Below are 14,488 nucleotides of genomic sequence, written 5' to 3'. Positions count from 1 at the left end.
TTGATTTAAAGATACATGTCCATTAATCCTGCTTGACGTAAAGATACCTGTCCATTAATCCTGCTTGACGTAAAGATACCTGTCCATTAATCCTGCTTGATTTAAAGATACCTGTCCATTACTCCTGCTTGATTTAAAGATACATGTCCATTAATCCTGCTTGATTTAAAGATACATGTCCATTAATCCTGCTTGATTTAAAGATACCTGTCCATTAATCCTGCTTGACGTAAAGATACCTGTCCATTAATCCTGCTTGACGTAAAGATACATGTCCATTAATCCTGCTTGATTTAAAGATACCTGTCCATTAATCCTGCTTGATTTAAAGATACCTGTCCATTACTCCTGCTTGATTTAAAGATACATGTCCATTAATCCTGCTTGATTTAAAGATACCTGTCCATTAATCCTGCTTGATTTAAAGATACCTGTCCATTAATCCTGCTTGACGTAAAGATACATGTCCATTAATCCTGCTTGATTTAAAGATACCTGTCCATTAATCCTGCTTGACGTAAAGACACCCGTCCATTAATCCTGCTTGATTTAAATATACATGTCCATCAATCCTGCTTGATTTAAATATACATGTCCATTAATCCTGCTTGATTTAAATATACATGTCCATTAATTATTCCTGATAGGAATACAGGACAGGCATGTTCCTGTGAGGAAGAAAGACAATTACGGCAATTTTCGGGAACCTTGGATGACGAATGATATTGTAGGCCTCGTCAAAAAGAAAAAGGAGGCATTTGTCAGGGCTAAAAGGCTGGGAACAGACGAAGCCTGTGTGGCATATAAGGAAAGTAGGAAGGAACTTAAGCAGGGAGTCAGGAGGGCTAGAAGGGGTCATGAAAAGTCATTGGCAAATAGGGTTAAGGAAAATCCCAAGGCTTTTTACACTTACATAAAAAGCAAGAGGGTAGCCAGGGAAAGGGTTGGCCCACTGAAGGATAGGCAAGGGAATCTATGTGTGGAGCCAGAGGAAATGGGCGAGGTACTAAATGAATACTTTGCATCAGTATTCACCAAAGAGAAGGAATTGGTAGATGTTGAGTCTGGAGAAGGGGGTGTAGATAGCCTGGGTCACATTGTGATCCAAAAAGACGAGGTGTTGGGTGTCTTAAAAAATATTAAGGTAGATAAGTCCCCAGGGCCGGATGGGATCTACCCCAGAATACTGAAGGAGGCTGGAGAGGAAATTGCTGAGGCCTTGACAGAAATCTTTGGATCCTCGCTGTCTTCAGGGGATGTCCCGGAGGACTGGAGAATAGCCAATGTTGTTCCTCTGTTTAAGAAGGGTGGCAGGGATAATCCCGGGAACTACAGGCCGGTGAGCCTTACTTCAGTGGTAGGGAAATTACTGGAGAGAATTCTTCGAGACAGGATCTACTCCCATTTGGAAGCAAATGGACGTATTAGTGAGCACGGTTTTGTGAAGGGGAGGTCGTGTCTCACTAACTTGATAGAGTTTTTCGAGGAGGTCACTAAGATGATTGATGCAGGTAGGGCAGTAGATGTTGTCTATATGGACTTCAGTAAGGCCTTTGACAAGGTCCCTCATGGTAGACTAGTACAAAAGGTGAAGTCACACGGGATCAGGGGTGAACTGGCAAGGTGGATACAGAACTGGCTAGGCCATAGAAGGCAGAGGGTAGCAATGGAGGGATGCTTTTCTAATTGGAGGGCTGTGACCAGTGGTGTTCCACAGGGATCAGTGCTGGGACCTTTGCTCTTTGTAGTATATATAAATGATTTGGAGGAAAATGTAACTGGTCTGATTAGTAAGTTTGCAGACGACACAAAGGTTGGTGGAATTGCGGATAGCGATGAGGACTGTCTGAGGATACAGCAGGATTTAGATTGTCTGGAGACTTGGGCGGAGAGATGGCAGATGGAGTTTAACCTGGACAAATGTGAGGTAATGCATTTTGGAAGGGCTAATGCAGGTAGGGAATATACAGTGAATGGTAGAACCCTCAAGAGTATTGAAAGTCAAAGAGATCTAGGAGTACAGGTCCACAGATCACTGAAAGGGGCTACACAGGTGGAGAAGGTAGTCAAGAAGGCATACGGCATGCTTGCCTTCATTGGCCGGGGCATTGAGTATAAGAATTGGCAAGTCATGTTGCAGCTGTATAGAACCTTAGTTAGGCCACACTTGGAGTATAGTGTTCAATTCTGGTCGCCACACTACCAGAAGGATGTGGAGGCTTTAGAGAGGGTGCAGAAGAGATTTACCAGAATGTTGCCTGGTATGGAGGGCATAAGCTATGAGGAGCGATTGAATAAACTCGGTTTGTTCTCACTGGAACGAAGGAGGTTGAGGGGCGACCTGATAGAGGTATACAAAATTATGAGGGGCATAGACAGAGTGGATAGTCAGAGGCTTTTCCCCAGGGTAGAGGGGTCAATTACTAGGGGGCATAGGTTTAAGGTGAGAGGGGCAAAGTTTAGAGTAGATGTACGAGGCAAGTTTTTTACGCAGAGGGTAGTGGGTGCCTGGAACTCACTACCGGAGGAGGTAGTGGAGGCAGGGACGATAGGGACATTTAAGGGGCATCTTGACAAATATATGAATAGGATGGGAATAGAAGGATACGGACCCAGGAAGTGTAGAAGATTGTAGTTTAGTCGGGCAGTATGGTCGGCACGGGCTTGGAGGGCCGAAGGGCCTGTTCCTGTGCTGTACATTTCTTTGTTCTTTGTTTTTTGTATTAATCCTGCTTGATTTAAATATACATGTCCATTAATCCTGCTTGATTTAAATATACATGTCCATCAATCCTGCTTGATTTAAATATACATGTCCATCAATCCTGCTTGATTTAAATATACATGTCCTTTAATCCTGCTTGATTTAAATATACATGTCCATCAATCCTGCTTGATTTAAATATACATGTCCATTAATCCTGCTTGATTTAAAGATACATGTCCATTAATCCTGCTTGACGTAAAGATACATGTCCATTAATCCTGCTTGATTTAAAGATACATGTCCATTAATCCTGCTTGACGTAAAGATACATGTCCATTAATCCTGCTTGATTTAAAGATACATGTCCATTAATCCTGCTTGATTTAAATATACATGTCCATCAATCCTGCTTGATTTAAATATACATGTCCTTTAATCCTGCTTGATTTAAATATACATGTCCATTAATCCTGCTTGATTTAAATATACATGTCCATCAATCCTGCTTGATTTAAATATACATGTCCTTTAATCCTGCTTGATTTAAATATACATGTCCATCAATCCTGCTTGATTTAAATATACATGTCCATTACTCCTGCTTGATTTAAGATACCTGTCCATTAATCCTGCTTGACATAAAGATACCTGTCCATTAATCCTGCTTGACGTAAAGACACCTGTCCATTAATCCTGCTTGATTTAAATATACATGTCCATTAATCCTGCTTGACGTAAAGATACATGTCCATCAATCCTGCTTGACGTAAAGATACATGTCCATTAATCCTGCTTCATTTAAAGATACATGTCCATTAATCCTGCTTGACGTAAAGATACATGTCCATTAATCCTGCTTGATTTAAAGATACATGTCCATTAATCCTGCTTGATTTAAATATACATGTCCATCAATCCTGCTTGATTTAAATATACATGTCCTTTAATCCTGCTTGATTTAAATATACATGTCCATTAATCCTGCTTGATTTAAATATACATGTCCATCAATCCTGCTTTATTTAAATATACATGTCCTTTAATCCTGCTTGATTTAAATATACATGTCCATCAATCCTGCTTGATTTAAATATACATGTCCATTACTCCTGCTTGATTTAAGATACCTGTCCATTAATCCTGCTTGACATAAAGATACCTGTCCATTAATCCTGCTTGACGTAAAGACACCTGTCCATTAATCCTGCTTGATTTAAATATACATGTCCATTAATCCTGCTTGATTTAAATATACATGTCCATCAATACTGCTTGATGTAAAGATACATGTCCATTAATCCTGCTTGATTTAAATATACATGTCCATCAATCCTGCTTGATTTAAATATACATGTCCATCAATCCTGCTTGATTTAAATATACATGTCCATCAATCCTGCTTGATTTAAATATACATGTCCATCAATCCTGCTTGATTTAAATATACATGTCCATCAATCCTGCTTGATTTAAAGATACCTGTCCATTAATCCTGCTTGATTTAAATATACATGTCCATCAATCCTGCTTGATTTAAATATACATGTCCATCAATCCTGCTTGATTTAAATATACATGTCCATCAATTCTGCTTGATGTAAAGATACATGTCCATTAATCCTGCTTGACGTAAAGATACCTGTCCATTAATCCTCCTTGATTTAAAGATACCTGTCCATTAATCCGGCTTGACGTAAAGACACCTGTCCATTAATCCTGCTTGACGTAAAGACACCTGTCCATTATTCCTGCTTGACATAAAGATACCTGTCCATTAATCCTGCTTGATTGAAATATACATGTCCATTAATCCTGCTTGACGTAAAGACACCTGTCCATTAATCCTGCTTGACATAAAGATACCTGTCCATTAATCCTGCTTGATTTAAAGATACCTGTCCATTAATCCTGCTTGACGTAAAGACACCTGTCCATTAATCCTGCTTGACATAAAGATACATGTCCATTAATCCTGCTTGATTTAAAGATACCTGTCCATTAATCCTACTTGATTTAAAGATACCTGTCCATTAATCCTACTTGACGTAAAGATACATGTCCATTAATCCTGCTTGACGTAAAGACACCTGTCCATTAATCCTGCTTGATTTAAATATACATGTCCATCAATCCTGCTTGACGTAAAGATACATGTCCATTACTCCTGCATGACGTTAAGACACCTGTCCATTAATCCTGCTTGACGTAAAGACACCTGTCTATTAATCCTGCTTGATTTAAAGATATCTGTCCATTAATCCTACTTGACGTAAAGATACCTGTCCATTAATCCTGCTTGATTTAAATATACATGTCCATTAATCCTGCTTGATTTAAATATACATGTCCATTAATCCTGCTTGATTTAAATATACATGTCCATCAATCCTGCTTGATGTAAAGATACATGTCCATTAATCCTGCTTGATGTAAAGATACATGTCCATTAATCCTGCTTGATTTAAATATACATCTCCATTAATCCTGCTTGATTTAAAGATACCTGTCCATTAATCCAGCTTGACGTAAAGATACATGTCCATTACTCCTGCTTGACGTAAAGATACCTGTCCATTAATCCTGCTTGACGTAAAGATACCTGTCCATTACTCCTGCTTGACGTAAAGATACCTGTCCATTAATCCTGCTTGACGTAAAGATACCTGTCCATTACTCCTGCTTGACGTAAAGATACCTGTCCATTAATCCTGCTTGATGTAAAGATACCTGTCCATTAATCCTGCTTGATTTAAATATACATGTCCATTAATCCAGCTTGACGTAAAGATACATGTCCATTACTCCTGCTTGACGTAAAGATACCTGTCCATTAATCCTGCTTGACGTAAAGATACCTGTCCATTACTCCTGCTTGACGTAAAGATACCTGTCCATTAATCCTGCTTGATGTAAAGATACCTGTCCATTAATCCTGCTTGATTTAAATATACATGTCCATTAATCCTGCTTGACGTAAAGATACCTGTCCATTAATCCTGCTTGACGTAAAGATACCTGTCCATTAATCCTGCTTGATGTAAAGATACCTGTCCATTAATCCTGCTTGACATAAAGATACCTGTCCATTAATCCTGCTTGATGTAAAGATACATGTCCATTAATCCTGCTTGATTTAAAGATACATGTCCATTAATCCTGCTTGACTTAAAGACACCTGTCCATTAATCCTGCTTGACGTAAAGATACCTGTCCATTAATCCTGCTTGATTTAAAGATACATGTCCATTAATCCTGCTTGACATAAAGATACCTGTCCATTAATCCTGCTTGATTTAAAGATACCTGTCCATTAATCCTGCTTGATTTAAAGATAGGAAAATTATCCAGGAAATTATCCAGGGCACATTCTATAAACTCCTCCTCAAGGCTTCCTTTACCAACCTGGTTAAACCAATCGATATGCAGATTGAAATCTCCCATGATACCCGCTGTACCATTTCTACATGAATCCGTTATTTCTTTGCTTATTGCCTGCCCTACCATCCTGTTACTATTTGGTGGCCTATAGACTACTCCTATCAGTGAACTTTTCGCCTTACTATTCCTGATTTCCACCCAAATTGATTCAACCTTGTCCTCCATAGCACCAATATCATCCCTTACTATTGCCCGGATGCCATCCTTAAACAACAAAGCAACACCACCGCCCTTACCGTCCATTCTATCCTTTCGTATAGTCTGATACCCTTGGATATTTAACTCCCAGTCGTGACCATCTTTTAACCATGTTTCAGTAATGGCCACTAAATCATAGTCATTCACGATGATTTGCGCCATCAACTCATTTACCTGATTTCGTATACTACGAGCATTCAGGTAAAGTACACTTATGCTGTTTTTTATGTCTTTGTTATGAATCCTAACACCTTGATCAGTAACTTTTCACAATTTATTTTTCCTCTTTCCCTTTCTCTTAATTTTCCTCGTCTTTGAACCCATATCTCGACATAATAACCTATCACGTAACCTGCTGCCTTGCTCTCCATTAACCATTATACTGTCCATAGTTTTACACTTCCCTTCCCCCCAACTTGCTAGTTTAAAGTCCTTGTGACCAACCTATTTATCCTATTCGCTAGAACACTGGTCCCAGAATGGTTCAGGTGAAGACCGTCCCAACGGTACAGGTCCCTCCTGCCCCAGTACTGATGCCAATGACCCATGAAATGGAATCCCGCTTTGCCGCACCACTCCTTTAGCCACGTGTTAACTTCTCTAATTTTCTCAACCCTATGCCAATTGGCACGTGGCTCGGGATCATCGATAGCTAACTAGAAAAGCCAATTTCAATCAGGGCAATCATTTCAGTGGTGAGAGTCTAGAACTCGCTGTCTGATAGGGTCATAGAAGCAGAAATCCCGATCACTTTAAAATAAAAGTGTTTTGGATATCCAATTGAAGGACTGGAACATACAGGGCAATCAACGGAGATCTGCAAAATGGGATTAAGCTGAATAGCTCTACTTCAGCCAGCACTCACACAATGGGCCAAATGGCCTCTATCTGTACCGAAACTTTTGAGGTTTTTACTCTGTTAGTTGGAGTTTGTTTCTGATGATAATAACCTCGAAGGGACTGGAGTTTAACATTCTAGATATTGGCGAAATAAATCAGCTGTTTTAAACACATTGTAGATTTTTGTCTTTCCCGCCTGAGTGTTTAACATCACCTGGCTGGAGCTCAGAAAGGACAATCTCACCTCATAGAATCAGAGAATTTACAGTGCAGGAGGCCATTCGGCCCATTGAGTCTGTACCAGCCCTGGGAAAGAGCATCCTACTTAAGCCCACACCTCCACCCTAACCCCGTAACCTCACCTAACATTTTTGGACACGAAGGGCAATTTAGCATAGTCAATCCACCTAACCTGCACATGTTTGGATGTGGGAGGAAAGCGGAGCACCCGGAGGAAACCCACGCAGACACGGTGAGAACTTGCAGACTTCGCACAGACAGTGACCCAAGCCAGGAATCGAACCCGGGTCCCTGGTGCTGTGAATCAACAGTGCTAACCACTGTGCTGCCCTTGTATCCAAGCTCCAGGATTGTCTGTCTTCTCTCCGGGTAAGATTCTGTTTGTTTCTTGTATTTCACTGTGACAGGGCAGAGACCTGATTGAAGGGATTCAAACATGGGCGTTCGGGGAAAGACGGACAAAGATTTGGGAGGTGTCAACATATTGAAAGAGTTTGGAGAGGAGAGGGAGGTTGAAGATGGGGCAGTAATTTGTAAGGATGGCAGGGTCAAGGGTTTGTTTTATTGAGGGGGTGATGATGGCAGATTTGAAGGACAGAGGGACAGTACCTGAAGAGAGAAATGTTGACAAGATGATTGGACACAGGGTAGTTGGCTGATCAGCTGAGTGGTCTACTACGGTCGATGGAGCAGGAGCTGAGTCTCATGGACAAAATGAGCTCTGAGAGGGCATGAGTGGAGATGGGAGAGAAACTAGAGAAAGATGTGGGTTCAGTGCTCGGGAAAGGATGGCATTTAGAGACAGTTTGGTCCGGTGGGCTCGTGGAAGGGAGGGAAGCAGCAGAGGCAGCTGATCGGATTTACTCAATCTCAGTCACAAAGAAGCTCCACAAGCTCCTCACACTTCTTGTTGGAGGTGAGGATGGAAGAGACAGGGGAGAGCGAGAGTACTTCAAAAGGAACTAACTTGTGTCAGAGATATTAAAAAGTTTCAACACACTGCGTATTTAACACACATCTAATTTATTTGACTTTTAGCCAGAATATTAGCCCCTGTAAGTGGGCTGAAGTTTGTTATCAGCAGAAAGAGATCCAAATGAACATGGTTCAGTCCTGAATGTGAGTTAACAGCAAAACCCATTCACTGTGGTTACTTGTGGCCTCGTTGGTGTCTCAGTAGGGAGGATGACTGAGTGAATCCCTTCCCACACTCTGAACAGGTGAACGGTCTCTCTCCAGTGTGAATTCGCTGGTGATTCAGCAGAACGGATGACTGAGTGAATCTCTTCCCACACTCTGAACAGGTGAATAGCCTCTCCCCAGTGTGAATTCGCTGATGTACAGTGAGCTGAGTTGATTCTCTAAACCCAGTCCCACAGTGAGAGCATCTAAATGGTCTCTCGTCAGTGTGAACACGTTGATGGAGCATCAGTTCCCCAGAACTTTTAAAGCACTTCCCGCAGTCTGGACATTGGAATGGTCTCTCCCCAGTGTGAATTCGCTGGTGCTTCTGCAGGTCCGATGTTTGAGTAAATCCTTTCCCACACTTGGAGCAGGTGAATGGTCTCTCCCCAGTGTGAATTCGCTGGTGTCTCAGCAGGTTGGATACCTGAGTGAAACCCTTCCCACACTCGGAGCAACTGAATGGCCTCTCCCCAGTGTGAATTCTCTGGTGTGTCAGCAGATTGGTTGAATTGATGAATCCCTTCCCACACTGAGAGCAGGTGAACGGCCTCTCCCCAGTGTGAACTCGCTTGTGTTTCATCAGGTTGGATACCTGAGTGAATCCCTTCCCACACTTGGAGCAGGTGAATGGTCTCTCCCCAGTGTGACTGCGTCGATGAGTTTCCAGTTGGGATGGGGATGTGAATCCTTTCCCACAGTCCGCACATTTCCACGGTTTCTCCTCAGTGTGACTGCATTTGTTGCTTGTGAGGCCTGATGATCGACTGAATCCTCGTCCACACACACAACACGTGCACGATTTCTCCTCACTGTGAACGGTGCTTTTTCCTTCCATGTTCAAAATCTGCTGATATTCAGGATATGATAAATTGACGACTCTGTCAGATCCTGATGTAATGCTTGGTTTGAGTATCCGGACTTTGAAGCCTCCCCTTTGCACACCCTGTGAAACTGATTGAAAAGGGAGTGAGTGAGAACCCACAAAAACACAAAGGCAGGTTGTGAAATTGAGCAGAATGAATCTGGTCATTTGTGGGGCTGGCACTGGGGAAAAAAGTGACCATGAAAACGTCTCGTTTGTTGTAAAAACCCAACTGGCCTCTTTGGGAGGAGAGAGAAAGAGGTGAAGACGGACTTTGTATACTCACAAAACATATCGAAAGAGTAGTTGGCAAAGCAAATTCGATCTTGAGCTTCATAAACAGCAATATTGATACCAAAACTATGCTTCTGGTGGCATGGTGGTTAGCACTGCTGCCTCACAGTGCCGTGACCCAGGTTCAATTCTGGTCTTGGTGACTGTGTGTGTGGAGGTTACACCACTTTCTCCCCATGTCTGCGTGGGTTTCCACCCTGTGGTCGGGTTTCCTCCAACACTTCAAAGAAGGGACAGTTAGGTGGATTGACCTTGATAAATTGTCCTTAGTGTCCCGGGATGTGCAGGTTCGGTGGGGCTATGGGGTTACATGGACAGGGTGGGGGTGTGGGCCTAGGCGGGGTGCCATTTCAGAGAATCAGTGCAGACTTGAGAGGCCGAATGGCCTCCTTCTGCACTGCAGGAATTCTATGGCTTTAATTCGATTCTATGAATCTTTATAAAGCTCTGGTCACCACTCTTCAGGAAGAATGTGAAGGTTCTTGAAGAAGGTGCAGAGGAGATTTACCAGAATGGTTCCAGCAAAGGAGGTTGAGGGGAGATTTGATTCAGGTACACAAGATTATACCAGATTTCCATCGGGTGGACAAAGAAACTCTGTTTCCATTCAGTGATCGTACAAGCAGTCGGGACACAGATTTAAAGTTTGGGGTAAAACCTGGATTGAACTCTATATAAGATCCTGAGGGGTCTTGACAGGGTGGATGTGGAGAGGATGTTTCCTCTTGTGGGAGAATCTGGAACAAGGGGGTCACCCAATTCAGATGGGGATAAGGATATATTTTTCTCTTGAGGGTTGCAAGACAGGGGGTGGCATAGTGCTTAGCACTGCTGCCTCACAGCACCAGGGTTCAATTCCCACCCTGACTGTGTGGAGTTTGCACTTTCTCCCCGTGTCTGTATGGGTTTCCTCCGGGTGCACCGGTTTCCTCCCACAGTTCAAAGATGTACAGATTAGACTGAATTGGTTAGGATTGTATTCATATATCATAAAATTTACAGTGTAGAAGGAGGCCATTCGGCCCATCGAGTCTGCACCGGCTCTTTGAAAGAACACCCTACCCAAGCCCACACCTCCACCCTATTCCCCATAAACCAGTAACCCCACCCGACACTAAGGGAAATTTTGGACATCAAGGGCAATTTAGCATGGCCAGTCCACCTAACCTGCACATCTTTGGACTGTGGGAGGAAACAGGAGCACCCAGAGGAAACCCACGCACACACGGGGAGAACGTGCAGACTCTGCACAGACAGTGACCCAAGCCGGGAATCGAACCTTGGACCCTGGAGCTATGAAGCAATTGTGCTAACCACTTTGCTACCATGCTGCCCATATTCGCTGGAGTTCAGACGAATGAGGGGGGTTCTCACAGAAACCTATAAAAAGTGGGCGGCACAGTGGCTAGCACAGCTACCTCCTGTCGCCGAGGACCCGGGTTCGATCACAGCTCCGGGTCACTGTCTGTGTGGAGTTTGCACATTCTCCCTGTGGTTGTGTGGGTCTCAACCCCATAAATCCAAAGATGTGCAGGGTAGGTAGATTGGCCACTCTAAATAGGCCCCTTAATTGCAAAAAAAGAACTGGGCACTCGAAATTAATGTTGAAAAAAAAACAGGGCGAGACAGAGTAGATTCAGGAAGGATGTTCCCAATAGTGCGTGTGTCCAGAAATAGGGATCACAATCTGAGGATACTGGGTAGACCACTTAGGACGGCGATGAGGAGAAATTTCTTCACCCAGAGAGTGGTGAGCCGATGGAATTCATCGCCACAGGAACTAATAAAGGCCAAAACATTGCATGTTTTCAAGAAGTAGTTAGATACAGCACTTAGGGTGAATGGGATCAAAGGATATGGGGGAAAGCGGGATTAGGCTATTGAGCCTAATCAGCTCTGACCAATGGATGGTGGTGCAGGCTCGAAGGGCCAAATAGCCCCCTGCTCCTATTTTCTACGTTGCTCCGTATCTATGCATGTAAATGGTCCAGGAGGTATGAGGAAGAATGTTTTTACACAGCCAGTGGCAATGACCGTAAACCTGCTGCCTATGATGGAGTTTGGAAATAGACACAATAAATGATATTTTATTTTTAATTGGGGAGAAACCTGAGACAAATAAAGCTGTGAGGATACAGAGACAGAGCAGGAGAGTGACTCTGACTGGATTGCTCCAGATAATAATAATCCTTATTAGTGTCACAAGTAGGCTTACATTAACACTGCAATGAAATTACTGTGAAAATCCCAGGTCGTCACACACCGGGGCCTGTTCGGGTGCACTGAGCGAGAATTCAGAATGTCCAATTCACCTAACATCCACGTCTTTCGGGACTTGTGGGAGGAAACCGCAGCACCTGGAGGAAACCCACGCAGACACGGGGAGAACGTGCAGACTCCGCACAGACAGTGACCCAAGCCGGGAATCAAACCCGGGTCCCTGCCGCTGGGAAGCAACAGTGCTAACCACCGTGCCGATTAGAGAGCTAGCATGGACTCAATGGACTGAATGCCCTTCTCTGCCCATAATTTAAAATATATATATTTTATAATAAATTTAGAGTACCCAATTCATTATTTCCAATTAAGGGACAATTTAGCGTGGTCAATCCACCTACCCTGCACATCTTTTATCTTTGGGTTGCGGGGGCGAAACCCACACAAACACGGGGAGAATGTGAAACCTTCACATGGACAGTGACCCAGAGCCGGGATCGAACCTGGGACCCCGGCTCTGTGAGTCAGCAGTGCTGCTCACTGCGTCACCGTGCTGCCAGCTGACACTGACGTTTTTGTCTAATCTCGCCTTGTATTTTAACCCCGGAGGGTTCAGATATCACTCGGGTAAATCTGTGCTACACTCCATTCTATGCTTCCTCAGGTTTGTTGCCCAGAACTGAACACAGTTCTCCAGGTTTGGCCGAACGAGGGTTTGTGAATCTCGGGGCTTTTCCAGTCACACTGAGACCAGAAATCATCCCTCACAGACAGAACAGACAAACCTTCTTTTACCTTCCACACCCAGATGCTGCTGAAATTCAGCTTCTAATGAACCGAGTGACTCACAGATTGCAATGTGGCGTTTGGTTTGCGTTTCCCTTCTGTTAAATGTCCTCTGCCAGTATCCTGTAAATTTACAGAAACCTCATTGTCAGTTTAGGATAGAAATTCACAACATTCTCTCCTTGCCAAATTTGATTAAATGTATTCCTGGAGGTTCGATCACATGACCTGCCCCCATCCTCCAGCCATTAATCGGTCAACACATCCATCCTTGTGACACACTGCCTTCCTCGGCCAATTGGGAAGCAAAAGGACTCATTACCTTACAGGACAGTGTTTGACTAGGGCAGCACAGTGGCACAGTGGTTAGCACTCCTGTCTCACGGCGCTGAGGTCACAGGTTCGATCCGGGCTCTGGGTCACTGTCCATGTGGAGTTTGCACATTCTCCCCGTGTTTGCGTGGGTTTCACCCCCACAACCCAAAGATGTGCAGATTAGGTGGATTGGACAGGCTAAATTGCCCCTTATTTGGAAAAAATGAATTGGGCACTCCAAATTTATTTTTAAAAAGGACAGTGATTGACCGTCAGCCAAACAACCTTCATCCCATTTTCAATATTTTTATATCCGCTGAAGAGAAATGTTCAAAAATATTTTTTACTGCCCTAATGATTTTCCAGAGACACAAAATTAATATTTTTACTGTCCTAATCACTTTGCGTCACAAAAATATTTTGTACTGTCCCAATGATTTTCCAGACACCCAGACATGAATCTCACCAAGGCAGAAGATAAAATTTGAATTTGTTGAAAGTTTACTTTTAAAAAAATAAATTTTGTGTACCCAATTCATTCTTTCCAATTAAGGGGCAATTTAGCATGGCCAATCTACCTACCCTACACATCTTTTGGGTTGTGGGGGCAAAACCCACGCAAACACAGAGTGAATGTGCAAATTCCACACGGACAGTGACCCAGAGCCTGGATCGAACCTGGGACCTCGGCGCCGTGAGGCTGCAGGGCTACCACTGCGCCACCGTGCCGCCCTCATTGAAAGTTTACTGATGACCATGAAACCATTGTCAATTGTTGCAAAGACCCAACTGGTTCACTCATGTCCTTCAGTAAAGGAAATCTTCTATCCTTACCTGGTCTGGCCTACATGTGATTCCAGATCCACAGTCAGCTGGTTGACCCTTAAAATGCTCTCTGAGATGCCTTCAGTTCAAGGGCAATTAGTGCTGGGCAGTGAATGCTGGCCCAGCCAGCGACACCCACATCCCGTGAATGAATAGAAAAGAAAATCTGCCATCCTTACCTGGTCTGGCCGACACGATTCCAAACCACAGCAATATGGTTGATTCTTTAAATGCCCTCCGAGATAGCCGAGCAAGCCACTCGGTTTAAGGAACATTAGGGATGGGCAATAAATGTTGGCCCAGTCAGTGAATCCCACAAATGATTTAAATAAAATCCTGGCGACTCAAGTCAGTCAATCTGGAAGAGTTGGCATCCGGTGCAGACATGCAGCGCAAAATAATAATAATAATCCCTTATTGTCACAAGGAGGCTTCAATGAAGTTCCTGTCAAAAGCCCCCAGTTGCCACATTCCGGCACCTGTTCGGGGAGGCTGGAACGGGAATTGAACCCACGCTGCTGGTCTTGTTCTGCATTACAAGCCAGCTGTCTTAGCCCACTGTGCTAAACCAGCCCCTTCCC

General features: G+C 43.5%; 1 protein-coding gene across 1 annotated transcript; it reads right to left on the bottom strand.

The window, feature by feature from the left end:
- Positions 1 to 8,429: 8,429 nt before the first annotated feature.
- Positions 8,430 to 14,152, bottom strand: LOC140418576 (uncharacterized). Its single transcript, XM_072502102.1, has 3 exons — positions 14,087 to 14,152; positions 12,777 to 12,890; positions 8,430 to 9,559 (listed from the first exon to the last, which is right to left on the bottom strand). The coding sequence occupies exon 3, from the start codon at positions 9,441 to 9,443 to the stop codon at positions 8,574 to 8,576; it is 870 nt and encodes a 289-aa protein (XP_072358203.1). The 5' UTR covers positions 9,444 to 9,559; positions 12,777 to 12,890; positions 14,087 to 14,152; the 3' UTR covers positions 8,430 to 8,573.
- Positions 14,153 to 14,488: the final 336 nt, after the last annotated feature.

This window comes from Scyliorhinus torazame, chromosome 5, assembly GCF_047496885.1.
Source record: "Scyliorhinus torazame isolate Kashiwa2021f chromosome 5, sScyTor2.1, whole genome shotgun sequence".
NCBI lineage: Eukaryota > Metazoa > Chordata > Chondrichthyes > Carcharhiniformes > Scyliorhinidae > Scyliorhinus > Scyliorhinus torazame.
Note: the sequence above shows the minus strand (reverse complement) of the source record. Positions and strands in the feature narration are given on the sequence as shown.